At 57.6% G+C, this 26,273-nt stretch overlaps 8 protein-coding genes across 8 annotated transcripts; 4 read left to right on the top strand and 4 right to left on the bottom strand.

Moving 5' to 3' along the window:
• Positions 1-894: 894 nt before the first annotated feature.
• Positions 895-1,509, top strand: LTHEOB_10579 (uncharacterized protein; the record flags this gene model as incomplete). Its single annotated transcript, XM_035507239.1, has 1 exon — positions 895-1,509. The coding sequence occupies one exon, from the start codon at positions 895-897 to the stop codon at positions 1,507-1,509; it is 615 nt and encodes a 204-aa protein (XP_035367189.1).
• A 1,358-nt stretch (positions 1,510-2,867) lies between these two features.
• LTHEOB_10578 (NACHT and TPR domain-containing protein) lies at positions 2,868-5,348 on the top strand (the record flags this gene model as incomplete). Its single annotated transcript, XM_035507238.1, has 1 exon — positions 2,868-5,348. One exon carries the CDS (start codon positions 2,868-2,870, stop codon positions 5,346-5,348), a length of 2,481 nt encoding a protein of 826 aa, XP_035367188.1.
• Positions 5,349-6,517: 1,169 nt separating this feature from the next.
• LTHEOB_10577 (UDP-glucose dehydrogenase UDP-mannac protein) lies at positions 6,518-7,141 on the bottom strand (the record flags this gene model as incomplete). The annotated part of the gene is made up of 1 exon (XM_035507237.1): positions 6,518-7,141. One exon carries the CDS (start codon positions 7,139-7,141, stop codon positions 6,518-6,520), a length of 624 nt encoding a protein of 207 aa, XP_035367187.1.
• Positions 7,142-7,861: 720 nt separating this feature from the next.
• LTHEOB_10576 (Integral membrane protein) lies at positions 7,862-8,998 on the bottom strand (the record flags this gene model as incomplete). Its single annotated transcript, XM_035507236.1, has 1 exon — positions 7,862-8,998. One exon carries the CDS (start codon positions 8,996-8,998, stop codon positions 7,862-7,864), a length of 1,137 nt encoding a protein of 378 aa, XP_035367186.1.
• Positions 8,999-11,001: 2,003 nt separating this feature from the next.
• On the bottom strand, positions 11,002-12,511 carry LTHEOB_10575 (C2h2 transcription factor; the record flags this gene model as incomplete). Its single annotated transcript, XM_035507235.1, has 2 exons — positions 11,002-11,285; positions 11,353-12,511. 2 exons carry the CDS (start codon positions 12,509-12,511, stop codon positions 11,002-11,004), a joined length of 1,443 nt encoding a protein of 480 aa, XP_035367185.1.
• A 4,698-nt stretch (positions 12,512-17,209) lies between these two features.
• Positions 17,210-18,533, top strand: LTHEOB_10574 (Integral membrane protein; the record flags this gene model as incomplete). The annotated part of the gene is made up of 4 exons (XM_035507234.1): positions 17,210-17,458; positions 17,513-17,810; positions 17,868-18,023; positions 18,076-18,533. The coding sequence occupies 4 exons, from the start codon at positions 17,210-17,212 to the stop codon at positions 18,531-18,533; spliced, it is 1,161 nt and encodes a 386-aa protein (XP_035367184.1).
• A 3,810-nt stretch (positions 18,534-22,343) lies between these two features.
• Positions 22,344-23,761, top strand: LTHEOB_10573 (Short-chain dehydrogenase protein; the record flags this gene model as incomplete). The annotated part of the gene is made up of 4 exons (XM_035507233.1): positions 22,344-22,436; positions 22,706-22,821; positions 22,899-23,387; positions 23,716-23,761. 4 exons carry the CDS (start codon positions 22,344-22,346, stop codon positions 23,759-23,761), a joined length of 744 nt encoding a protein of 247 aa, XP_035367183.1.
• Positions 23,762-23,970: 209 nt separating this feature from the next.
• LTHEOB_10572 (Plc-like phosphodiesterase) lies at positions 23,971-25,431 on the bottom strand (the record flags this gene model as incomplete). The annotated part of the gene is made up of 4 exons (XM_035507232.1): positions 23,971-24,088; positions 24,134-25,220; positions 25,269-25,373; positions 25,422-25,431. The coding sequence occupies 4 exons, from the start codon at positions 25,429-25,431 to the stop codon at positions 23,971-23,973; spliced, it is 1,320 nt and encodes a 439-aa protein (XP_035367182.1).
• Between the last annotated feature and the right edge of the window lie 842 nt (positions 25,432-26,273).

The raw sequence follows: 26,273 nt of genomic DNA, 5'->3' as shown, positions 1-26,273 counted from the left end.
CCACGTGAGCATAGTGTAGCACTCTGCGACCCACTGCGCCAGGTAGGTATCAGGGCGGCATCTGTCACACGGTGCATCAACTTCATTTCATCATGAAATCTGCCAGAAATCACAGCCCACGTCACGCAGGAGATTGCTCGGCCGTTCCTCGTTCGACAGGAAGATGTTGTGACGATGACTCTTTTGGCCGGACGACTCTCAACCCACGCCGGCGGGGACTGACCCGCCGTAGCCGCTCCAAGGGATCCGTCCGCGCGGTCCAGAGCCCCAGTGCTGCGCACGAGCCCAGCATGATCAACCTCTGTCGAGACGGCGCGATGTGCGATCCTGGCTGGCGCGAGAGCCCAGACACGGGACGAAAACGGGCCTGCTGTTGCGGAGTCTTGGCCGCGGTGGAGTGCTCCGGAGATGCTAATGTACATTGGAGACGGGCGCCGATGCAGGCCGGACTGTCTGATAGCTCACACGCAATGCCTCTGTCGTGTCCACAGGGCAGCCGATCGACGATTGGTCTGGATCTTGGGCGGAGGCGCGATTGGCGGATCAGCACTGCAGGTGGTGAAGGTTCGCATGGCAGACTCCCAGCCATCGACTTGCGGTCAGCCACTCAGCTCACCCTGCGCTAGAACACGCTCTCCCTGCTTGCGCTACCATTCTTCACCACCAAACTCTCGCTCCTGCGCGTCCCGCCCAAAGCATTTGACCGGTCTGCTGCACGTCGCCGCATGCACTGACAGCAAACGACCCCACTTGCCGCGCAGAAATCTGTGCGTCCCGTAGCAGCCGCGTCCGCCCTACAAAGCCCGCGCACGCACACGGTGCTCCGAGCGCACATTGGCCTCCGCGCGCATCCTCGTATAGGTATTGTTCACTCTTTCGCCCTGATCACCCTCGATGATTGTCTCACGCCCTCGTGGAATCGCTCGCAAGCACCGCCGCAACGACTACCTGCATACCCCACTGAGCCGCCACACCCCCAGCGACGTGCGATCGACCTCGACCTTCTATCGCTACCCGACGACCCACCATCACCACCGCGACTCGACAATGGGTTGGTTCGGCCCGTCGCGCTCGCCCTACAGCTCAGGCAACTACTACTCCAAGTCCACCTGGGGACGTCCTGCCAGCACCTATTCGTCGCATTCATACTACAAGCGCCGCCCGCGCGACGGCTACATCAACCGCCTGCTGTACAAGCTCAAGCAGCTGTTGCGCGAGCTCTACGACTATGCGCGTCGCCATCCCGCCAAGCTGTTCTTCATGGTAATCATGCCTTTGCTAAGCAGCGGCGCTCTGCACGGCGTCCTGCGACAATTTGGCATCAGCCTGCCGCGCGCCTTGAACACTGCTCTCGGTGGTGCCCCGATGGGAGGTGGCTACGGTGCAAGGAGCTACAGCGGCGGATATTACGGTAGCTCTGGCTACGGCCATGACTACGGCAGAGGCAGCGAGGGCCTGAACCTTGGCAGCTTGATGAGCCTGGCGAGCCTGGCGAAGCACTTCATCTGAGCCTTGCCCCCTCGGACAATGAGCCATCCGACTGCCGGCATGCCAGTGCGCACCCGCAGCGCGCCAGCGGGCCCGCCCGCTGCACGCAATCCGGAGCGTGTTCATTTCCTGGCCGCTCGGGCTCCCCTCGAGCAGCCGAGGCTTTCTGGAACGTTCGGCCCCCCGCGTGAGGACACATATCATCTGTTTTCAGGAGGGCGGTCGCGTGCCAGAGCCTCATTCCACCGGCCACGGTGGTTGCCAAAAAGAAATGAGCCCTTGCGAAGGAACGGCACGGGCAGCGGGAGCTATTACGTCCCGGCAATTGCTTGGACTGCCCATGGCTTATTTCTTACTGTGCTGCCCCCTTCTCACAACGGCAACTGCAAACGGCGGCGCCAAAAAGATAGGCTTCGGTGCAATTGGATCCAAGGTTTCGATGCTTGCTGTGAACGGATGGTCCAAGCGGAAAACAGCCATCATGATCAACCTTGCATTGCAACGACAATAACAAGGCGACGGCCGATGATATTACGACCTGAAACGAGAGTAACTTCACGAATTGGATGACGGAGACCCCTTAAGACAACGTTGAAACAATTAATGACAAGGCACATATTACTTGTAGCTATCTTTCTTGACATAGAATCTTCACCACCTCAGTTCCAGACGTGCAACCATTGATTCCCACTCTCTCCCGTCGTCCCACTGCCAGCTTCTAGAATCATTGTAAGTACCCGTCGCGCCAGACGTCGCCTGTCCAGCCTGTGCCGGCGGTCACAAGACAAGCCTCCTTTGCAATCAGCCCAGTATTGCGATTGCCCGGCCCGACCACTGACCGGTGACCAGAGACAGAGCCCAAGCGGAGCGTTGGACCAATCACCAGGCTGACTAAGTCAATTTTGGCAACGGAACTACCGCGGAAGGGTCCAACCAGTGTTTGTGGCCGCGAGCTCATTGGCGTTGCTCGCTTGTACGATTACCGGCGGCATTTGTCCCCCCCTGGTTACGTGGGCCGACGTCGCATTTGAGGAAGCCAGAACCGCTGGGACCCCGGCCCGAAGCCACCAACCCCTCTCGCATACTCGTCATTGGAGCGCGGAAGCAGAGTTTTATGCGGGGACCGATTCAGGTACCCGGATCTACACCCAATCCACACCGCTTTTAAGGATTCTCTCGAGACTCTGCCACAGCAGCGGCGGCTGCGCTTACGAATCGGAGGCTTGGTGGGGCGTTTATATTGGCATATACGGACAGAGCGCAGTGGGGGGCCAAAGCGCTGCCCGCAATCCACGAAGTTGAAAAACGGCGCAGTCCCTCGTCCCCCTGTCGAGACATCTACTGTTACCCCAACTTCTTGAATCTTGTCCAGGACCAAAATGCCGCCCAAGCGCCGAGGCATGCGGCGGTTTTTCTGCTGCGGACCCAAGGATGAGGCCGATGCGGACCTCCCAGTCAAGCCGGCGAAGCAGGTCTCCGAGAAGGCCGACAGATCGGGGGTGACGTCGAGCGGGAAGGCCAAGAAGGAGGAGCAGCAGCAGAAGGCTGAGGAGGAAAAGCGTGCGATTCCGACAAGCGAGGACGAGGCCACAAAGGACCATTTACCCGCCGAAAAGCCGGATGCTCCCACGACCAAACCGGAAGGGATCACAGAAGAGGAGCAGCAAGCTGAAACGCCTGTTCCCACCAGTGGAGACGTCGTGAGGGACCATGCACGAGCCGATGCTCCCGCCGCCCTCACTACTGCAGCCGACGGAAAGGAGGATTTAGTCGCCGCGGGTCCTGCCGTCGACACCACCGAGAACGCCGCCGAAAAGCAGCTAGCTGCCGAGGTCCCTGCGGCCTCGGTCGAGAAGACACAAGAGTCGCCGGCTGAGCAGCCCACAACTGCGGAGCATCCGGAGGAGCCCGCCATTGCCGTCGACGAGACTGCTGCAGACATCGAGTCGCCTGTCGAGGCCTTCTTCACTCCGGCCGAGGAAAAACCGGAAGAGCCTCAGCTATCTGTCGACGTCCCGGCCATCCCAGAGAAGTCCGAGTCGCGCGTCAAGACGCCAGTGTCGCCGACTGCCGAAGACGAAGACTCCCCTGCCGAGCCGACCGCGGAGGTTATCCCGGCCCCAGCGGCCTCCGAGCCGGTAGACGACCATCCGCCAACAGAGGAACCTGTCGTCGTTGCCAAAGAGGAGCCCGTTGTTGTCGCCGAAGAGGAGCCCGCTGTTGCTGCCAAGGAGGAACCCGTTGTTGCTGCCAAGGAAGAACTCATTGTTGCTGCCAAGGATGAACTTATTGTTGCTACCGAAGAGGAGGCCGTCGATATCGCCAAAGAGGAGCCAGTCGCTGTCGCCAAAGAGGAGCCGGTCGTCGCCAAAGAGGATGCCGCTGAGGAGACGCCCGAAGTCCAAGCAAGCGTGACTGAAGAGGTTTTGCCGGCCGAAATCTCTCCTGCTCTCGACGAGGCTCTGTCCGCCCAAGACGACGCTGCCACTATTCAGGCGAACGAGGACTCGACAGCGGAACCCGAGTCTGCCGCAGGCCCTGTCACCAAGACCGAGGACAACACTACCGCCGAAGAATCCATTGTTCAATCGCGCGAGGTGGTTCCGGTTGACCCTCCTGTTGTGCTGACCAAGGACGACGATACGCACTCGGAAGCTCACTCCGGCACGGTTACTGACTCTGAAGATGACGCATCATCGCACACCACTGACACCCCGGAGCCTGGGATTACCAGAGAAGACTCTGTCATTCCCAAGGGCTCGGACCAGAAGGTTTCGATGCCCCGGTTGTTCCCCAACAACAGACAGGGCAACATCCTTCAGAGGGTCATCGAGTCTTACATCATCAACGGAAGGTCCGACTGGAAGATCCTCCAGAAGTATCTCCCCAAGCCGACTGCGAACGGGGATGATTCCGCTGCCAGGTTGACCAAGGTCATCATGACGCGCATGCTTGAGAACTGCCTGAGCGAAGCTGAATTGACTGAAAGCCGCGTTTTTCTGCCCATCCTGCGCGAGCAGCTGGCTCACTTCTACTGGGATGACCACAAAGACAAACAGGCCATCAGGCTCTGGAGGAAGGTTCTCGGCGACTCGGCCAACGGCGACAGCGACAAGTTTGTCTACAGGGCGAGGACGAATGCCACAAGATCACTCTGCAACATCTACTTTACCAAGGCTCTGGAAGCTCACATCGCCGGCGAGGACCCCTCGAAGCACGCAAAGAAGCTTGAGGAGGCGGCCGGAAGGGGCGCGGACTCCGTCACGACCATGTGGTGGGATGCCCACTGTTCATCATTAATGCTTACGGCCTGGCACCAGATGCACGACGAAGACTCTTACAGGGCATTGGAGAACTTCAGATTCAACGCCAAGTGCGCCATCGGAAAGCTGGAGGCCAGGGACCGCTCCAATGCTGAGAGCGGGTTCCTTCTCTTGGCCGAGACGCTCATGACGGCCGCCGACAACTGGGGGGGCCACGTGGAGGGCGACGAGAACGCGACGAGAGCCATGTCGCTGTTCCTCCAGCACCACTACGCTCTTGGTCTCGAGAACGACGACGGCGACAACAGCTCCGTCACCAAGGCGCAGACGTACGGCGCATGCGAGACGTGCGACAACGAGCTCTCCTGGGGCCACTTCCAAACCTGCAGGTACTGCAAGGTCGACCTTTGCGATTCCTGCCACAAGTCTCTGGAAGAGACGACGCTGCGGGTCCGCGTTTGCAGTCCGATACACGACTTCTTCCGGACGAGCGGCCCCGCCCCGCACGAGATCCCTAGGGACCACGTTCTCCTCGACGGCGAACAGGTTCACTACAAGACGTGGATCGCCATGTTGAAGGATGAGTGGGCGCTTTGATTTCGATGTGCTCAGGCCATCCATCTCTCTCCTCAATTCCTCTCGATCTCGATCCTCTCTTTTTTTTTTTCGGCATATCCGGCGCTGGACACCTCCACGCTGGAATGCCCTGCTTAGCGAATTCCCCCGGGCGGATCAGCCTCATTCGAAATTTGATTCGCGCTCGAAAGACTCCAACCGAAGATTGGAGTTGTTGTTGTACCTGGACTCCGAAGGTCCCGCCATGTTAATACATGTATTTGTACGAGAATACTGTAAATCCGTTTATGGACGAAATTACCGAATCTACGCGCATTGTGCCTCCTCCGTCGGGTGTTATTTTATATTGGGACTTGTATGTTGTTTGACCGGGGTGAGGCTGACGCTGCAGGCTTCTGTGTTTTTACCGAGTTTAATGGGCATTTGAGGATTGGGGGCAATTCAGTTCTCAACAGCGCTCGAAAATATTGTATATAATAATGAAAGGGCCGCAGGTGGGGCGCGCGGCCTGTATATCGGAGGCGCTGATCACATATATATCTACATGAACCATCATCTAAAGCGCAAAGTAAAAAAAGAATCAAAGAAAATCCGAAACGCCACCTTTTCATCCGAACCGAGATGGATCTTCCGCAAAACGCCGAAATGCTCGCACCAACCAACGCCACAGTGGGTTGCAGAAGATTCGAGCCCACAAAGGACGCTGAACTCTTCTCAGTTGAAGCAAACGTCTGGACGTATTTGTACATGCAGTTGGCGAGCCAACATGTACGCCCGGAGTTCGGATTCACCTGCCCATGCAAGTGGATGCTGTGTTTCCAGAAAGGCTTAAGAAAGCCAGTTTTCGCTTGCCAGCCCGCCGTGAACGCCTCTAACACCACCCTTCATCCTTCATCATCGTTTTGTGAACCGAGAACACTCCCAACGCCGGTACTACGCCCCGTCCGAGCCACTTTTGCGCAACGTCGCACAGCAACATGCACCCGTCGTGAAGGAACCACTGTAGCCTGTACAAGGGGGGGAGAAAAAGGGCAATGAACAATCCAAAAAGAGCTTCCCGGCAGCTCTCACCTTCCCGACGCGCTCGATAGGATAACGCGCGCGCATCGCGGCATCGACACTTAACCGCGACGTACCATCTCTCAGTTTCTCGCTTTGGAGATGGGAAACGACGGTGGTAGGTTGCGGGATCAAGGTAACGCTGTACGGCGACGCCGCGACGCGCCGTGTAGGTGGCTGCGGCGGTGTGGCCGATGGTGACGAGTTACGAGAGTGCGGTTGGGAAAGAGGATCTTGGGGGAGGAAGGCCCTGTGAGGCTACTGATGCTGCTGAGGCTGCTGATGCTGCTGATGCTACTGCTCCTGGAGGCGTTGCTGTTGTTGCTACTGAAGAGCGAGCTGGGGCATGCGTGATGGTGTTGCTCTTGCTGGCGCTGTTGCGACTGCGGGTGTGGTGGTGGAGGAGGAGTGCGGTTGGACTTGAGAATGACGGTCGGGATCGGGAGGGGCGAAGGGAAGAGTTGGGATTCAACCGGAATCCGGGCCTTCTCTTCCTCCTCTTCGCTGAAGGACTCGTCCTGGCTGGAATCCGACTCTTCTGCCATCCGGATTTCGTCCCGAAAGGAATCGGCCGAGCGATATTCGGGGAAGAATTGGCTCAAAAGGTGCTCTGGAGGCGGCGTGTCGCAGCCGGGGAGTCCCAGGAAGGACCAGGTCTTGTGTGGTCTGGTGGGCAGCGGCGAAGCCCGGGGGGTGCTTGCGACGGCGACCAGCATATCACCGCGGCGTTTGGGAAAGGAGCAGAATGGCATCATGAAGAGAAGGGGGGCGGGTTGGTGGCGAAGAAACGGGGATGCATCCTTCTTAAACGGATGCGAGCTGTGGAGAAGATGAAGTGTCGCGGTGGGGCGGCCAGAGCTCTTCTTACATTGTCCAAAGTACGGGAAGCCGAGTACAATTTTCCTGGGGATGTAGGGCTGATTGAGGCAGCGGTTTCAACCCCCGGGCGCACGGCGACGCCGTTGATCAAAGAGGCGGCCGTTAGGCTCGTTTTGAAACGTTTTGCGTGCGTCCGTAGTCTATTCTCGCACATGGACTGTTTTGGCTCGGTCGCGGGACTGCCTCGCCAGTTCGAAACGCAAATGGACGGATTCATCTCTTGTCTTACGCGGAATTGCGGTTTCAAAACAGCAGCCTGTGTTATGCCGAAGCATGGAGGCTCTGGTGGTCGAGGCGCGCGTCGTCTAGACTTGCCGTCGTCTTCTGAAACGGCCGCTTCAGAGGTTAAATATATCTCTCGCATGACGCCATACCCGACGCGTGAATCTTCAGGTGCTCTGACATGAAGAATGCTGCAAATGGCAAAGGGCAGATGCAGCAGCTTTGGGACCGGGTTGGGCACGTGATGGCGTATCCTGCATGGGGAATAACGCCATGGAGATGGAGCGGAGGTGCTCGGCGGATTGAAGTGGGGTTCTTGATTAGGGCCAAATATTACGCTAAATTCCCAGTGTCTGGGGCATGGTCGAAGAGCATCAGTCGCCACCTCTGGAATAGTAGGTGCTGCTGCCCGTCAGCTGGATCTCTGACGACGTCTTCGACTCGGCGCGACGGCCATCCTTGGAGCTTCCCGCCTCGTCGTCTTCGGGCGCGGCGCTGGCGCTGGAGTCGACGTAGACCTCGGTCGTCTTCATGATGTCGATGTCGTTCAGCTCCCAGGCGCTGGCGCTGCGGTCGCCCCTGCCGACGTTGGAGAAGGTGGTGGCGTGCTCCGAGTCGCCGACGCGCGTCTTGGTGGTGCCGCGGAACGTGTCGCCGTGCGAGGTGCCAGGGGCGCCGGAGCGGAAGTTGGGGTCGTTGTCGTAGGAGCTGCCCGAGTGGCCCTGGATGGCGCGCAGCAGGGTGTTGAGCACGCTGAACTCGAGGCCGAGCTTGACGCTGTAGACGAAGGCCTTGAAGGTCGTCTGCAGCTTGTACTGGTTGGCCAGCTCGATGCCGATCAGGGCCACGTCGAGCAGGATGACGATGATGTTGACGCAGATGAGGTTGCGGCGCACGGCGGTGATGCGCTTGCCCTGGGCCGCGCTCGTCGGCCGCAGAATCTTCCACGTCTCGTAGATGTACAGGCCCGAGATGATGCACTCCTGCAGCGCGAAGGCAAGCAGCTCGGCCTTCTCGTAAGCCGAGTATATGCTGGCCATCCGGACGGAGCCCTCGGCCGAGAAGGCCAGCCCCGTCGTCGCACCGTGGAAGGCGCAGCCGTTGACAATGATCATGTAGAGCACCCAGCGCAGCTTGCGGTGGTCGTGCACAACCAGGTTGAGCCGCGAGTACAGCGCCAGCGACTGCCCCGTGACCATGGGGACCCAGCCCACGATGACTAAGGCCAGCCCGATGTAGTTCATGTTGGGGACGTCCGTCACGAAGAACTTGAGGGTGAAGCCCAGGCAGTATATGGGTATGCCGGATGCCGCTACCAGCACGCTCCAGAAGTAGAGGCCGCTGTAGCGCTTGAAGGTGATCAGAACCAGGACGACGAGCTCGGCGGCGTTGAAGAAAGCGATGGCCAGGAAGGCGATCATGACCAGCGACAAGGCGAAGGTTGTCTGGGCGGCGTCGCCCGTCTTGCTCTGCGTGTTGGTCGCCGCATTGGACGATGGGCCGGTCGACATGGCGAAGCGAAGCAAAAGAGAAGGTGGATGGGTAGCGGACCATGGCAGCGGCTGCGTGTATATATGCCTGTTGGAGGCCTCGTCGATACTTGGCCATGCAGAGAGCCGCAAGGCAGGGCGGCGATTAACTGCGTATGCGATCTGCAGGGCCCAGGTACCGCAATAGGTACATCCTCAAGGAATGGGGTGTTTACGGGGAAACTCGTCATCCCGTGCGGCCCGATGACAGAGTCCATTTGCGGGGTTCCTTGACAACCGGCACATCAATCCGGGGGATGTGCACCGTGTCGATCCCCCGGACAACTACCCGCAAGCACGGCGCAGTGTCCCACAGCACTGCATCTGCCCAACGACGCCTCGGCTCTTCCAGCATGGCGGCTCTTCGTTCCCCATCAGTCAACGACGGCAGTTGAGCCAGCGGTGGCAAGCGGGAGACGTGCAGCTCGGTGAGGGCGAAGGATTCCGGGGCTACACTGTCGGGCCGACTGCGACTACAGCCTCTAAACTTTACCATTCGGGAATGCTTACCTGCACGAATCAACTTGGTTCCGCCGTCGAGAAGGCCCTGCCCCATCACAGTCAAGCCCTGCCAATCTTCAGGGGCCGCCACAGGACCAGCCCACGAACCGTTGCCGTCGTAAGCGAATGATCCGCATAACTAATGATGCGTCCGCATTCGGCACGTCTTCAGCTCCACATCTCATACTGCGTTGGTAGAGAGCACCCTTCATCATTGGCCCCCTGATTGGCATTGCCACACCCAACTGAGCGGTTTGCATCGGCCCCGAGCTGCATACCTTCGGCGAATTCGACCCGACTATGACGAGTGCGTCCGAGCATGCTGGCCTCAGACCAGATAGCATCTATGTTCCTCCGATTGGCAGTGAATAGGGGTTTCAGCTCGATCCTCGCCCAACACCAAAGTACATGCATACATGTCTTGTTCTTTCTTGCTGCCTTTCCTCTTATTTTCCTTCTTGTTGCTCTCTGGATCCTGAGGTTTTGCGTTGCTGCGGATTCCTGTCAACGGCCCGCCCAACGTCCGGCAAACGGCGCCGTTGAGTGGCTTTTGTTATGCAAGACGACCTATCGGGCAAAGGGAGCCTGACTCAACTCCGGCCATGGCGTTCCAGCGGCGTCCGCCAAGAAGGCACGACCTCCGGCGATCCAGGAACAACAAAAGAAGCGTACAGTCTTCTTCACTCAACGAGCGAGGTTGAATAAGACGAGTGGAAGGCATTTTCTCTTCCCACTGGAAGAGCGCAATCGTGCTTAGTTGACAGTCCTTTTTGGCACCAGTGCAGCCTTCCAGCATCGTTTCGCATACCCTGGTCCCGACGATTGCACTTTCACGCCTTTCGCCCGAGTACTCAAAGCCACGACCTCCATCCTCCGAAGCTGTAATAGAGAATTTGAAGCCAAGGCGAAATGGAGACGGCCCTGGCAAGATAGCATCCTCAGCGGAGGCACGTAGGGTTTGGATCTTCTGCTGCCAACTGTGGCGTCGCAAGCGTGGTCATCCATATTCGTGATTCCAGTTCCACTACGCCTTGGGAGTCATCTACACTGGCTGGGTCTTCAATTTCAGAGGTAGACGGGTGTATCGACTTTCTGTATGAGCGTCTGTCCACTCGCCACGATTCATCCCAGTGCTACACCCCCGGCAAAGGCGGGAAGAGAAAAAAGAAACAACTTTCAAGCGGCCACTTACGCGCTCAACAACTCTCGAATCTTGGACCGTCCATCCTCTTTCGAGGGTAGATTGGCAGAGGCAACACTCACAAGAACACCGAAGGGGTCTGCTCGTCGGGGATGAAACAACCTGAACACCAGGGTAAAAAAGTCAATGTACCAACCCGATCGGTCAGGAAGCTGCTGAATCGTTTTTCCGTTACAACCCCGCAGAATCTCGAAATGCTCTCCCTGTATCTTTTTATTCCCTCTTCTGATTCACCCTGGCTTTCCCGGGCCTGTTCGTCGTGACCCTCCTGCGACAGTCACCATCACCCACTCTGGGGGGCACGGCGTTCTTGCAGTAGATCTGCGTACCGCTCCAGGCTTTGGCCGATGACCTCGACCACGGGCCATGTGCTGTTGCAGCGCTTGAACATGTGTGCAAACACCCTGACGACGGCGATGCTCAGGCGATACAGATCCATACTAATTTGCGAGCAGCGATCGCCAGGCGTCTCATCGCCAGTGTAGATGATTTCGTCGGCCTGATCCAGCGACGTCTTGGCCTCTTGCACAATGCTGTCAAGCCAGCGGATGATTTGGTGTTCGAGTTCTTTTTGTTCGTATTGTTAGCAAGTGGAACTAGTGAAAAGGATGGGTAGGTTGTAGAATGTTCGCACCTGTAAGAGGTTGCGCTGCACAGGTGCTGGACAGCACGCAAAGCCATTTGCTCAAGAAGACGGCGCACTCGAAACTGCAGAGCGAGTGCTGAACGCCCCAGAAGAAGGCCTGGCATTTGGTCAGGTAGTCGACGCCCAGCTGGACTGGGATGTTGAGTGCGTGAGCAGAGTGCAGCAGGGCCTGCAGCAAACGCGGCGACCGCTGCGGCGGGGGCGCCTTGAAGGCTTCCGTAGCTACGATATCCGGATTCCCGCTCTGCAGCCGCCGTCGACAGCCCAGCTCAAAGTGAAGCCTCACGTGGGCGAGGCCCAGGAGAGCGGTTGACGCGAACGACATTGAGCCTTTGGAATTCTTCAGGTCCAGCACGGACTCGGGTGCTTTCTGCCACCCGTGCCTCCAGCGGTCGAGCGCTTCCTCAAAGTCACCCACATCCTGATCACGGAATGGCCTATCCTCTGGCTCTACAGAGAGTTGTTGAGTGATGTACATGCGCTGCAACAACGCTTGAATGAGTATGAAGTTTCCCATGGGAGACGTCACAAGTGCTGGCTCTGTTGTGGGCTGCTTCGTACTTCTTAGCAGTGCCGCCAAGGCCTCCTTGAACGGAATCATCCGTGGTGCCTCTTCCCTGGCTTTGAGCCACTCCGAGGGCCCACGGGCCGACCACTCTTCGCATGAAGTTGGCAACCGCAGGTCAATTTCATTGCTCAGGAGCGCAGGGGGGAGGTTGTATGCTAAGGTCTGCAGGTTGAGGAGGCCGAAGGCACAGAGCTTCGTGCGCCGGTCGACTTCGATCCTTGACCATTCGAGCCAGTCATCTCCGTCGTCCTGTATCGATTCAGACAGCCCGTCTTCCCTAATGTATCTTGCGACTAGTCCCTGGTACTCAAACGACTCACGGACGAGCGTCTGATCCCTTTGCCAGGTGGAAAAGGTTGCCAGAAGAAGAAGTGTCCGGACAATATCCATACGTCCCGACTGTGGGTGATGACTCGCTTGCCGGTGGTTAGCTCCATTCTCGCTGCCGGGCCCTTCCGGGCACGGATCCCTTCTACGAATGCGCTCAAGAACAATCGACCTGGCAGCATTGTAGAGCACCAACGAATTCCGCTTTTCGTATCGATACTGTGCACCAATGGCCAGAACGGCAAGGACCATCTCGGGAGCTCTGGAATGTGCAGTGATGCTGAAGGTGGGCACGTGGATGAATGAGTGGTGATTACTGAAGCCGTCCACGTAGCCCGCGATGCACCGGGCCAGGGATAGTCTAGATGGTAGCGTGAAATTCCCCAACACGTCGCTAAACGGGGCTAGGGAAAGCTGAAACTGCCGCCTGTGCTCCTCGGTCACTTGCCACGGATGCAGCAGCGGCTTTAGTTCATGGAAGTCATCTGCGATGGCGAGAGTCAGTCGAATGCAGCATGGCCCGGAACGAAGTTGATCACCATCTCCTATAGAAGCGTCGGGGATTCGACGTGGCTTTCCATGCTCCTTTTCCACCGCTGAATGATCGCCAGGGCTGGTAGCCCCTGCCACTGCCGCTGACTCGCTGCCGTGCTGATTACTCCAGAGGGGCTCGGAGATGATACCTAGATCAAAGTCAAGGCCCACGGTGTTCATGAAGGTTGAAAAATCAAGCATAGCGCCATCATATCCGTGGAGGTGGGCGACAGGAAGCGGCGCTTGCTGAGTCAAGGTGGGTTGATTGGCGTGAGAGTCGAACTGCGGCGTCGAGACGCTCCACGGTTCAAAGGCAGCATGTCCTGCTAAACCCTCGGAACCTGCTGGGAAGGTCGCCGCTGCAATGTCAGCCGCGGGGCGGTGATGCGAAGCAGTGTCGGACGAGGAGCAACGCGGGCTGAGACGTGCATCTTGAGTTGCGCGTTCTAGCGACGAAGCGCTGTGGTAGATGCGCTCGTGGCGAGTGAGCAGATCGCGCCGAGTGAATGAGCGTCCGCAGTGACAGGCATACGGTTTCTCTTTGGTATCTGCATCCAACCTCGGCTCAGACGTCGGTTCGTAGGCGGGGAGAGGATGAGGGACGCACGGGTTCTAAGGTGGCGTTGCAGGTGTTCGCTGCGTGCAAAAACACGGTCGCACACGGTGCACGTTGGCACCCGACGACTGCCTCTCCCCGACACGCGCTGCTCACTGGGCATGGTGCGCGAAGTTGTACGCTCAGACGCATCGGCGTGGACTCAAGACTAGGCTGACGGCGGCGCTGCTGACAAAGCTAGCAAGCTAAGCGAGCCCGCCCCGGGGCACCCGCACAGCTGGTACGTGATCGACAGTTACCGGGGGAGAATATAAAAAAAAAATATTAAGCAAGCATGTCGTCGCGAGGAGCAAAAGAAAAACACCGCAAGTCAGATTAAAGCCTTCGCGTTACCGTTGGGTTGGGTGCATCGTGGTGGCGACCGTCAGATTCGAACTACGAATCTGCAAAAAAAAACTGGTAGCTTCTCTTTGTATAGCGTGTCATCCTTAGTGCAGGGGCCATGCTAATCTTCTCTGTATCGTTTCAAAATTGACCAAATGCCCGAAGGCAATAGATGCGTTCGCTTTTTAAAAATATATACTACCAAAAAAATTGCTACCTACACAACCTGCCAGAAACTTTGCCCGTACTTTAGGTACATACAACCCTACCTTGCACCAAACTATGCGTATTCTGCGCTCTTGATGCATTCGCTCTCCCATACCTGACTGCCCAGAAAACTCAACATCGAATTGTATGATGCATTTGCGCTGTGGCAACTATCTTTCTCCACCCTGATTACTTTCTTTTTCGCACCCTCGACAGCCATTGGTTTCCGAAGCAGCCGGTGGCAACAAGTGCCCGGTAGAAAATGCTCATTGCTACGTTGCATCGATGCCCTTTGCGCCCTCGTCAATTAGGAGTCGTCGGGGTTAGCGCGCCTGCAAGCGCTTTCGGGTTATCTGATCCTACGTACCCCACGCCTTCGAGCTTCTCTGTTGATAAGAAATCTAGTTCAATGATTCATGCCCCTATAACCCCACTACGAAAGACAAATGGCGCGCATGTTATACGAGACCCTGGGCGACGGTCCAACGGTCGGGAGCCGGTCGCTTGGACGTTCCGCTGTGCAAGTCTAGTCATGGGCTTCGATTATATGCTGTGTGACACAAGTCAGAAAATTCTTCTCTACTTGGGGGAGAGTCATGCATTGTCGGGGTCTCGAACTGATCGACAAGAAACTAAGCTTGGTGAGCCGGTGGTATATCCGGGAGCAGCCGGTGGAAGCAGCAGGAACCCCTTGGACAGACCTGCGCACTCCAACCTCGAGCTATGGCTAGGATCTAGGTTTGCGAGGTGTGAGGCACGCGTTGCCGTTGTTAACCTTCACGCAGATGTCGCCGACGGGAGGCCACTTCCACTCGTTAAGGTTCAACCCGGGATGCTTGCCTCTGACAAGGTTAATTCGGTCAGACTCGTTTGATCTAATGAGCTTAGCTAGACCATTGGTCGCGAATACCCTGCTGTTCGCCGCTGTGCGGAATTAGATTGGCAGGTGCAAGCATGGTTGGGCTGGAGGTGAGCGGTCAGGCAAATTCAAGCTTGGGGCTCACACGTGGCAATGATTGCACTCTGGCGGAGCAAACCCCGGTTGAAGCCTCAATATTGGATCTCAGCAAAGCAGTATAGAGCAGAGCCCGTGGGGTTTCGACGATTTGTGGTTGCTTTTACCAATCGGTCGGATTGGAGAGCACTCGCGTGGCTGGAACCCTATTGCGCCTATTACACTTCAAAGAATTCGCGGTGAGTTCGTCTTTGCTCAGACCACCGGTTGGCCAGCAGATCAGATATTGCTCAGGCAGATGATCGGCGGTAAATGGGGGTTGGACACCAGAGCCAGAGTCGCATGCCACGCGCGCAGGATTTAGGATCGGATTTCGGGCCTACACCGCGGGCCGTCCAATTTGGCCCGGCGGATAGAAATTGGGTAGTAGCAAAGCCAGATCGACAGCCCAAAAGGGCAATCGGATTGCGCAGGCGGATCCTTCGGAAGGTCAGCTCTCCGCTGATGGCGCCGACGAACAAGTAAAATCCGGAGCTAGATCGACTGTTGAGCATCCAGCTGGGCGGGCACTGGGAGCAGCGACTGTGCTTCGAGATTGCCGAAGAAATGAGGCGGAAAGCGTTGGTAGCGTTGACATCAGGCTAGGGGGCGTGGCGCTGGACGTAAGCACCAAGGGCAGAGGAAGCGCGCCCATTATTATCGAAAACACCGAAGTGCGAGCGGGCTGCGCCACGGGGGAGTGTTGGCCATGGGCTTTGCAGAGGAGCGAAATGCAGCCGTACTGCGTCCGCATGCGGCCGGCAAGAAGAGACTGGCGACTCGGCAGCTGTCAAATCCAGGAACGCGGGACAGGGTCCTAAGGAAGCAAGAGGATCTGCTGGTGATGGCGTGGCGCCTGCAGCGGGGACCCAGGCGCTGATCGTGCTCACAGGCGCCAAGGACGACGGGCTTGGACGCTGACTCGAAGCGACATTGCTGCTGGCGATCGTCAGTCTGTGGTGAATGATGAGAGGCAACGCGCAGCGCTGCCGGGCTGTGCTGGGAAGAGGGATGATGGGGAGCCCGGCTGCCGTTGCTGCCCTGACTCGGGCAGACCCACGTAAGCAAATTTGCGTCACTCGCATCACAGCAGCCCGGCGCTGCGGTTCGCCGAGGCTGTTCGACCCAGCACAACGCGGGGACTCGCACCTGCTCTGCACCCCTCGGCAGGATCGCCCCGCAGGCGCGTCGCGACAGCGAGGCCAGTTGCGGCAGCACGGCTGGGGGGAGGGCGCCGTTGGCGTGAGGCGTTCGGGTTCCTTGCATGCCGAAGCGCAGGAAACAGCGCCAACGCTAGCTGCGTCGCACCGCTCCGCGCACGCACACGCACCTTCTTTTAGCTGCGCTTCTCGATGCTCTCGCGTCCTTCTGCGCTCCGCGCGGGGGCGCGCGGCGGCCCGTGCGGCAGGCTGTCGTCGGCAACAGGCAATCATCGCTGGCGGGACGACGGCGAGTGGGTGCGCTGGGTCTAGCGCAGCAATGATCGGCTCGTCGTGCCCGAGATTCTGGCGGCCGGCTCCCAGAATGGAGCTGTTGCGGGGGCAGTCGACGTCCAGGCGAGGGTGGGCAGCCCTCCTGTCAAATGCGGCCGCCACCACCGTCGCCTGCGTTGCGTGATGCCGAAAAGCGGGCATGTGGCCGACCGTTGCGGCAGCCTTCACATGCCGGGGATAAAGTTATCAAGCACAGCGCTGTTTCGCAAATAGGCGAATCCGGCGAACGGGCGCTGGGTCAGAAGTGCCGGCCTGCAGCTGCCTGTTCGGGGCGCAATGCCTGCTGGCCTCACAAATCTCCGCGCTGCCCAGCGCCGCACGATCTGGCAGCGCCCCCTGCATCTGACCCTGCCTCCGCCCGCTGCCTGGATCCCCCAAGAGCGTCCGCGTGGAAGCGGTTAGCAGAGCCCAGGCACCGGAGCCCTTGCCTTGCTAGTCGACTGCGTGCACATCCAGCCATTGCGCCGCCGGCGAACGACCCCTCCACGTCGCCTGCCACATGCCACAGCCGAAAGCCGCGCTCCACTCTGCCCGTTCGTCTGCGACACCTCTTCCCGCAGAGATCCCTACCTCCTGAGCCATCCCGCGAACGCTAAGCCCGCTGGACGGCTGCGCTAATCTGCAAACATGGCCCGTACCAACCTGCTATTACATGGCGACCTCACCCACTTCTGGCCTGCCCTAGTCCTGCATCACTCGGCGTGGTCGAGCTTAAGTGCTCCCTTTGTCCCCTCCCTCGGGTCTCCTGCACTCCCCTCGCTCCGCCTTTCCCATCTGCCGCCATGGAGGACAGAAGCCAGCAGGTGCTGGCCATCGGTACCACTTTCTTCATTCTCGCCTGGCTCGTCGTCCTGCTCCGCATCTATGTCCGCGCCTACATGATCAAGTCGTGGGGCATCGATGACTGGGTCATGATGCTTGCCCTGGCCTGCTTCACCGTCTACCTCGTTTCCCAGCTCGGCGGCGTCTACTACGGCACCGGCCGGTTAGATAAAGACCTAGATCCAAACGATAGGAGACGAGCTTTACGGGTACGCCTCCATCCGCTCCGCCTTCGACTCGCGCGTCCGCTGACACTTGTGCAGTTTTGGTACATATGTGAATTGTTCTATGTAATAGCATCGTCCACGCTCAAGGTTGCCATTGGTCTTTTCCTGCTCCGCATCGCAGTCAACCGCTTCCACATCTGGATCATCTACTTTGTCAACGGCGCCTCGATCGTCTTCGGCTTCGCCTACCTTTGCGTTGTCACCTTCCAGTGCTCTCCTATCCACACCTTCTGGACCATCAAACCCAACAACGAGCACTGTTTGCCGCGGGACACGGTTGCAAACATCACTTACGCCGCAAGTGCGCTCGCCGCCATTGCCGATTGGACCTTTGGTGCGTACCCCTTGGGCCATGCCAGCGCTTGCGTGTAATGCTGACAGCAGGCAATAGGAATCCTTCCTGGTTTCATCGTCTGGGATCTCCACATGAACACGAGGACCAAAGGAGTGGTGGTCATCATCCTTGGGTTCGCAGCCATTGGCAGCACGGCGACCCTTGTCCGCATCCCCTTCATCAAGGGGCTGAAGGTCCTCGACAACTTTCTCTGTATGTGCGCGCTTTGAACTAGGAATGGCTTCTTTGACTGACCGCCTCGCAGATGAGTCCACGGACGTTGCCATTTGGTCTACCATTGAGCCCGGTGTTGGTATGACGGCTGCTTGTGTCGCCACTCTTCGCCCGCTCCTGCAAAAGATTCTCCACAAGACCGGCCTGTCCACACCGTCCCGCACGCATCCCAGCCGCTTCACGCCCAACTGGGGCAGCTCCGCGAACCAGCTCGGCTCCAAGAAGCAGTCAGGATACATTCGCAGCCCGAGCTACTCTCACGGCATGGACACGCTTCGGCCCGATGGCACCGGCACCAGGACCACCGTCACGGGCGGCGAAAGCAAGAACTGGCGTACGCAAAGCGACGGGTCTTCCGAGGAGCACATTTTTGCGGAATCAAGAGCCGGGGCCATGAACATCAGCAAAAGCGTCGAGGTGACGCATATCACAGAGTCGGCACCGCCTTCTCAGCACAACGGGCGGCGTTCGGACGACAGCATCGTATAAGGGTTAGGTAATGGAAAAGAGGCGACAGTGTATTGGCAAAAGTGGTGGATATTTTGGGTTTGATCTGCGCGCGAAAGGATGCGCACGCACATAGGGTTTCAGGCGTCTCTGGCGCAGGTGGTGGGGCATCAGATACCTCTTCTTTCCTTTTGTGCTATTTTTTTTCCTCTTCTCCCGCATCAGCCTACCAAAAAATGCGTAACGACCGTGTACGTGCGCTCGCTGGCTTAGCAGCCACAGCCTATAGCTAATACCCCTACGTTCGAGCGAGGGCGAATATACCACGATATAGCGACCGTCGGTGGCACACGTGCAATGGCTTTCGGGGACGGCGCACTGACGAATCCAGACTCCTTCACCGACGGATTGGGAAAAAGCAGCACGGACGCGGATCCGCTGGCTGTCACCACGCGCGTCGTTGGCCGCACCAGGACCGGACAACGGCCGCGGCCATCGAAAATAGCCGGCGACAGGCATTCGTCACTCCATCGTTCAAGTTTTGAAGACTGACAGGCGGCCCAAGCTCCCCCACCAGGCCGAAACGTGCTCTGATCCCCTTTTCGGCCCCGGTTTAGTAATCTTTCCCCCTCATCTCTCAGCAAAGTAAGCAAAGGAATTGCGATATCAAAGGCACCAGCCTTCTAGATACGACGTATACTTGCGACGCGGCTCCCAGAAGCGAAGGAAGGGAGGGCAAAAATGGACCGGCCATGAGCTTCCTTCATGCGTTCAATCAAGGTCTGACTGGCGCGCGAAGGAAGCGCGTTTGCTGTCAAACCGGTTATCAGGATCCTTAGCGCGCGCCCTCCCTTCACGTGGCTAATGGTTCTACAGTCTTCTGCCCTGGCCCCCGGGCTGCGCGCGAATATACCACAGCGAACGGACAACCATGTTGAGCACGGCATGCACCCCGAGTCAGTGACGGGCGGTGTGGTGCGGTGCTGCTGCTACGGTGCGCCTGATCTCCCCGGCAGGCTTCAATCGGCCAAGGGAGATCATTCCTTGTTCTTCACGGCTGGTCCACGCTTGTCTTGCCTCATCGGCGAGTCTGAGACATCACCACCTCGCAGAGAGATGGCAATCGACACGGTCAGCAGTGATCCCCTCACTGCTGCATGACCTGTGGCTTGCGCAGGCACCCTTTCGGGCGGAGGTTAGCCTTGGACGATACCGCTCCTTCATATGCGCCACTGCCAGTGCTACCCCTTGGTTTCGTCCTCAACGGGCGCGGGATCAGCATGACGCCTTGCCTTGAACGTCTCTGACGCTATGGAGATCGGGGCGAGCGTGGTGGATCGTCCGAAGTTCGGCTTGGAGGGAAAAAAAGGGTCTTGAGGCTGGGCTGCGAGTCATGGCAGTGGAACGAATGGGGACAGAGGGGTGACATTCGAGACGCAGGGGAAGAGAGAACAGGTGGGAGAGATGATGAGTGAGCGGGATTGAGCGAGGAGAGCGGCCAGGCCAAGAGACATACCGCTGCGAACGACGGCAGCAGACGTCCTTTGCGCATTCTCCTGCTGGAAGGCCTCGACGGGGGGGATCACGCACGCGTATGGCGTATGATGGATGACGAGGCCCCGCCGGTTCGTCGAAGGTAGGAGCAGTCATCATATCCCCCCCGGCCAGAGGAAGGATGATCCTTGTCTGCCTCGTGGCAGCCCATCCCTTCGCTTGTTTGTCGAGGTTCCCCTTCGACGCTCTGTTGCCCGTCTCACTTTAACAGGCCGGGGGCGCTTTTTTGGGTTTGATGAGAGTCGGCGCTCGCATATCGGCAGGATTCAGGGCGCCGGGGCCCTTGGGCGGCCCCGTCGGGACTCGGCAGCGCGACCATTACTGCCCAAATCGCCACGAGGGACGAGGGGGAAAGAAGGCAAAATCGAGAGGATCCTGGTCGCCGGGCAGATGGAGGGAGAGGAACGGCGCGAGGAGCGTGTTTCGGCTGCCGGCTGCACCCGAGCCAGAGAGGGCCAAGTTGACGAGAGCCCAGAGGACTGGAGAGTTGCGATCTCGTCATCCCGTGAAACAGCCGGCTTCGAAGTTGTTTCCACATTGGTTTTTTATTCTCCGATCGCCTGTTGGCAGCCGGTAGTCGACCGTTTTTTTTTTGCCAACGGACCGCTCTCTGGTGCCGGCCACGCCGTCTGTCCGGCCGGCCGTCCGTCCGCCGCCGGCAGCTGTCAAGTTCTGGACGGCGCGAGTCGCGACATTGTCGCACCACCGCGACACGGCTGTGGCGTTGTCTGCGACAGTGTGCGGACAGGAACAGATATCTCCTGACGAGACAGCAGGCCGTCGAAAAGTTTCTCGCCCCAGGAGGCGGCCCCCAACAAAGAACTCGGCATGTGGATGTCTTCTTCCTGCTGCGCCGCACCTGGGTTTCTTTACGCGGAGACCCACTTGCCGCTTTCATTCTTCCGCCGTCTGATAACAATGCCCGCGCGATCTTCGTCAAAATGTTCCGCTGCAGGTCATTGATCCGGTACCGTATACGGTGCGCACGTGGGATCTACGTAATGCTTGAGTTCTCGAGCGAAAACGAGACCCGGCCTAGATACGAGAAAGCATTGAAGCCACGCGCGTGGAAATCGCCATGTCCAAGCTCATATTTCCTGTATAGGCTCGCCAACACGACACAGGGGAAAGCTACATCTCCCCACCGACAGCTCGGGAATTTGCCGTCTTTTCTACCCGTCAGCCCAGCTACGCCGCAATCTTTGACCTTGTCTTTCCCAACGAGGTAAATGACGCTAGCTATTCCTGCGCCTATCCCTATAATAAATCACGTGTTTTTTTTCTGGGGATCCAATCCGACCACGCCACCTTCTATTGGAAAGTGGTACCCACCCTTGCCGTATCCCCTTCTTTTTTGGTTCGAAGAAGAAGAACGGAGGAAGGAGGCAGGTGCCAGCATGGTGCCTCTGCTTCGGCCCGCTTCCCGTGTTGTGTGTTGGTCGCCTCTGCCGAAGAGGAAAATGGAAATGATATGCGGAGCCATAGTATGGTCAAGGCTTCCTCTGCCACTTTTTGCCATGAAGAATTGAAAGACTCTGCAGTTGCTTGGAATTCTTCTTCCTCTTTTCGCCGTCAAAAGTGAACGTGAAGCAAGCCGGCAAGCAGACGAGCGTTTTATACTGCATGGAGAAGGATCACGCATAGCACAACACTCCAACCAACAGTGGACAAGACACTTGCATCTCTCCAGTTATGCAGCACTGTGCGTCCCTCCAGCTTTATCCCCACCGTCTTATGAAAGCTTGACCCCTGCCTTTTCACTTGAATATGGCATCGGACGTCGAAAGAGCACGAAATTGCGGTTCTGGAAGTGCGGGAAAGAATTTCAGCCATGCAAAAGCCCAAGAGCTTATCTCGAGCCTAGATTCTCTTACAGAAATGTTATTATGCGGCAAAAGCCATTTGCAGCCTTCCAGCATGTGATCTAACCGATGGTATATGTTGTAATGCGGTTAGAGGCATTGCTGGGCCCCCAGTCCCACAGGCCCGATGGGCCATATCAGCCATCTCGATATTTATTGATAGTTGAAGCAGGTATCCGGAAGTAAATGTAGAATCAAAAATCGTAAGATTGTGTCCAGGCGATAGCTTCCACTTCCCATGTAAGTTGACCGTGAAGATGATCAAAAGTCATGGCCGCTACCCCTCTCCGCCCACTCTTTGTCGGACACGCCGACAATAGCGCGGATGCTGCGACACTAAACGCGGGCATCTTCCATTTCGTGTCCGACGAACACATGCTCCCTTGAGGGCCAAACTTTTCTGTACGAGCCATTGACCTCACCCACAACCGGTGAAATGGCTGCGGCAATTGGGAATCTCTTCGACGTAAAGGGCCGCATTGCTCTCATTACCGGCGGTAGCAGTGGGATAGGGCTGATGATCGCGAAGGTATGCATGTGCTTTGAGTGAATGTGTCTATTTCTATCTCGCAACTTTTCTTTCAGCTTATGCCTCTTTTTTTGTACAAGAAAAACCAAAGGACACTATTATTGCGTACTACTTCAATCACTTGGTTTAATTCTTATCATCCTCCTTCGTACGTTGGCGAGAATAAACATTAGGGAAAAGGCGGTCGACCTGACATGGCAGAAACACCAATATGGCCAACAAAGCTTTTCTTCAAGCCCCTTCTGACTAATCATCGTCCAATATCGCAGGGCCTCGTCACCAACGGCTCCCGCGTCATAATCACCGCCCTCCCCACCGACCCCATCGATGATGTCGTCCACGAACTCAATGTCCTCGGCTCACCCAGCGGTGGAACAGCAGAAGGGTAAACCCAACATGCTCCCTTTCTCCCACCACCACCACCACCCAGCCCACCCAACCACAAGCCTGACACGTACCTAGATTCCCGACCGACCTCTCGACCAAGACGTCCATCGCCGCCCTCGCTACCCATCTAACCGACACCCTGCACCTCCCGCATCTCGACATCCTCGTGTCCAACGCCGGCATCCGGCGCGACGCGCCCACGCCGTGCCAGGTCACGACAGCCGACCTGCCCACGCTCCAGGCGAGCATGTGGTCGCACCACCACGGCGACTGGGCCGACACGTTTGCCATCAACACGACCGCGCACTACTTCCTGGCCGTGGCGCTGGTGCACCTGCTCGCGGCGGCGGCGGACCGGGATGTCGTCGAAGTCGCGACGGTGCCGGGAACGGAAGGTGGACCGAGCCTGAGGAAGGGCAGGGACGTGGGGTGCGGGAGTGTGGTCGTGACAAGCTCGTGCGCGAGCATGCACAATTGCACCAATGTCGACTTGACGAGCTATGCCGCGAGCAAGGCTGCGACGGACCATCTGGTTGCGATGCTGGCGGCCAAGTTTGCTAGGTGGTATGTCAGGGTGAATGCAATTAATCCGGGCTGTGAGTTTTCTTTCTTTTTTTTCCCTTTTTTTTTTTGGCGCCATTCGTTGAGCTGAGGATATAAGTGAAACGAAGGAGTGGGAACAGAAGTGCTGACTTGAGACAAACCAAGTCGTTCCAAGCAATATGAACCCTGTAGGTGCGGAGGGGAACATGTTTGCGAATTTATTTGACAAGGTGCCGGCAAGGAGGGCGGGAAGACTGGAAGATATTGCCGGGACGGTTTTATATCTGTGTAGTCAAGCTGGGGTAAGTCTGAAATGCAGTGTCTAGAAAACCACTAATAACAATTGTAGGCATACGTTGACGGGCGCTGTGTGTGTGTGGACGGTGGCAGGGTAATTGTAGCAAATGGCCAGGAGTAAAAGCCCCAAGAAAAAGGAACGCTACAGCTGGCGGATGATAGATAGTTGAGATGACATTCAAACATGCCCGAGGACATATCGAGCTTATGCTGGGGTATATACAACTCATGAAGATCGAGCTCCAAAGACCGAAGTGAATCCTTGCTCGAGCTAATACGATAAATGAAAAGACATTACCATGTATCATTAATTGCGGCCCACAATACCGTTCACTGCCAGTGCTAAAGCCGCAACCTCTGTGGACGGAGCGGTCGCGTCCTGGTCAAAGGCCCCGAAAAGGTCCATGTACAGAACGTTGGGGTAGCTTTGAGAGGTAAAATTATCAAAGTGTTCAAAGAGTGGCTGGTACGCTTTGCCGGCGAGTTCCAAGATGGAGTTCAAGTCTCCGGGAATAGGGACGCTGCCCCAGATGGTATCAATTACGCTTTCCGTCAACGTCCATGAGAGAAGAAAGAATTCGTCGTCAGGTGTCTTGCGCTGGCTGGAGAGCTTCGAAAGTTGATCGGAAGCCATGGTGTCCAAATCGTCCGTATTTGAATAGCTGTTGTAGAAAGGAAAGTTGGGCGAGCTCGCTACTATTCCCTGGCTAAAATAATCACCGAGTGTGATTCCGCTGGGAAGCTCGACAACAATCAAGACACATGGCCCGTTTCCGATGAATTGGTTGAGGGTGCGCTTTGACAAGTCCTCTGAAGTCGAGACGCCGGTTGCATTGAAACGATGATTGATGCTTTGGAGCTGGGTGAAGAGGGTGTTCCATTGGGCCTGGGATAGGTCGGTGTAGTCATTGTCCGTGTCCATGGTGTGCGAGATGTCCAGGATAATCAGCTCATTGTACTGGGAAGTGAAAGTGTTGATGTTGTTGATGATGTCGCTCAGTGACTGTCCGTTTGCTCCCTGCCAGCCGACAATTTTAGTATCGGAGTAATGGCCGGCCCAAAACTTCCCGGAGGCGACCACCGGCCTCACATCAAACCAGCGCGACCCAGCAGTCAACTGCTCGGCGATGCTGAACTTCTGGGTGAGAGTATTGGTGTCTCTGACCAGGCCAGTGTGCGCGTTGAACTCGCTCATTCCCGCATCATGCGAGCCCGGCATGCAAATCTGGCGCAGCTTGCGGTCACCAAGAGTTGCGAGGTTCTGATGCATCCAGTCGACAGAAGGGTTGTTTGAGGTGAAAGCGCCCTGCTCACCACCGAAGACCAGGTTGACGGCAGCGTTGTGGTTCCAGCCAAGGCTGATGGTGCTCCCAACCGGATTGTTTTCGGTCTCGACAGCCTCGAGATAGACCTCGAGGTTGAAACCATCGGTGTTTCTGGCTTGGACTTGAAAAGTGCCCGAGCTTCCACCCATTGAATACACAGCCTCGCCGCCGTCATCCCTCTGGTCTTTGCCGGGGTCTTGGTCCCATTCGACATATACAGGGATGGAGGCGCCTGCACCACATCAGCCAGAGCTGCGGGCACGTGACTGGGGATACGTACCGGATGCCACAGTCGACGGGAAGGACCAGGCCTTCATCTGATAGGAGCTCTGGCCGCTGAGAGTCCATGGGTAGGGAGTGCCATTTATCAGGTCGATAGTTCCGCCTGGAGACGATTTAGCGCCGGGAGAGGTGGTTAGCAGAGGCGGCATACCTTGACCCATGGTTGAAAAAGCGAGAGACTGCTGTCTTGGGGGGTTAGAGAGGGTGAATTGCTCGACGATGCATTCTGCAGGGCGGGCAGCGGCGAGGCTTTATGCGTTTGGACGGCATGGGCAAAAATGCGCTCGTGGATTGGTTTTGGGGCGGCCCCGCTGCACGCAGCCAGCTCACACATGGTCCCTGAGGCAAAAGTCGGGCGGTGCAATAGGGCCGGGGCCCAATCAGCGAGGGCGCCGGTTGAAACAGGCCCATAGTCGAGCATGTATAGAGAAGGTGGTAGGGTGGCGCGGCCAATAGGTGGGCGTGCCGAGCGCTTTGATCCGCATCAACGGTCGGGGGCTGTAAGCAGCAGCCGCCTGCCCAGAGGAGCAGGTGAGCGCGCGGCAAGCATGATTGGACCGCGTGCACCGCATCTTCGACACCACGCTGCCACAGGGAGAGACAAGACACTGCGTGCCGCCCACCTCGTGCTGAGGTGCCTGACCGCCTCAGCCTGCAGGTGTCGAGAGCCGCTGGCTCGCTCCATGCGGCCCGGGCCTGGCCTAGGCTATGACGCTACCATTAGGGGCTGCGACTGCCCGCCAACGCCACGAACAACATCGCCCACCCCGCCCTCGCAACTCCAATCCATCGCCTATCGCGATCGGCGCCTGCGATCGCCCGCGCGTGCCACCAGGCCGCCGGTCCGCCCCTCCGTTGCGTGACTGCGTTCCGCCGCCGCGTTCTCCTGTGCTCCCGGTATCGCTGCGCGTCGCGTCGCCAGCCTCCCGAATTGCTTTTGGCGCCTCCCGCACCCTTCCTGCTCTCCTCATTTTCGCGTCGCATCCGCTACACAACATTGCCC

This window comes from Lasiodiplodia theobromae, assembly GCF_012971845.1.
Source record: "Lasiodiplodia theobromae strain AM2As chromosome Unknown scaffold_40, whole genome shotgun sequence".
Taxonomy (NCBI): Eukaryota; Fungi; Ascomycota; class Dothideomycetes; order Botryosphaeriales; family Botryosphaeriaceae; genus Lasiodiplodia; species Lasiodiplodia theobromae.
The sequence above is the reverse complement of the archived record's forward strand: the minus strand, read 5'-3'. Positions and strand labels throughout refer to the sequence as shown.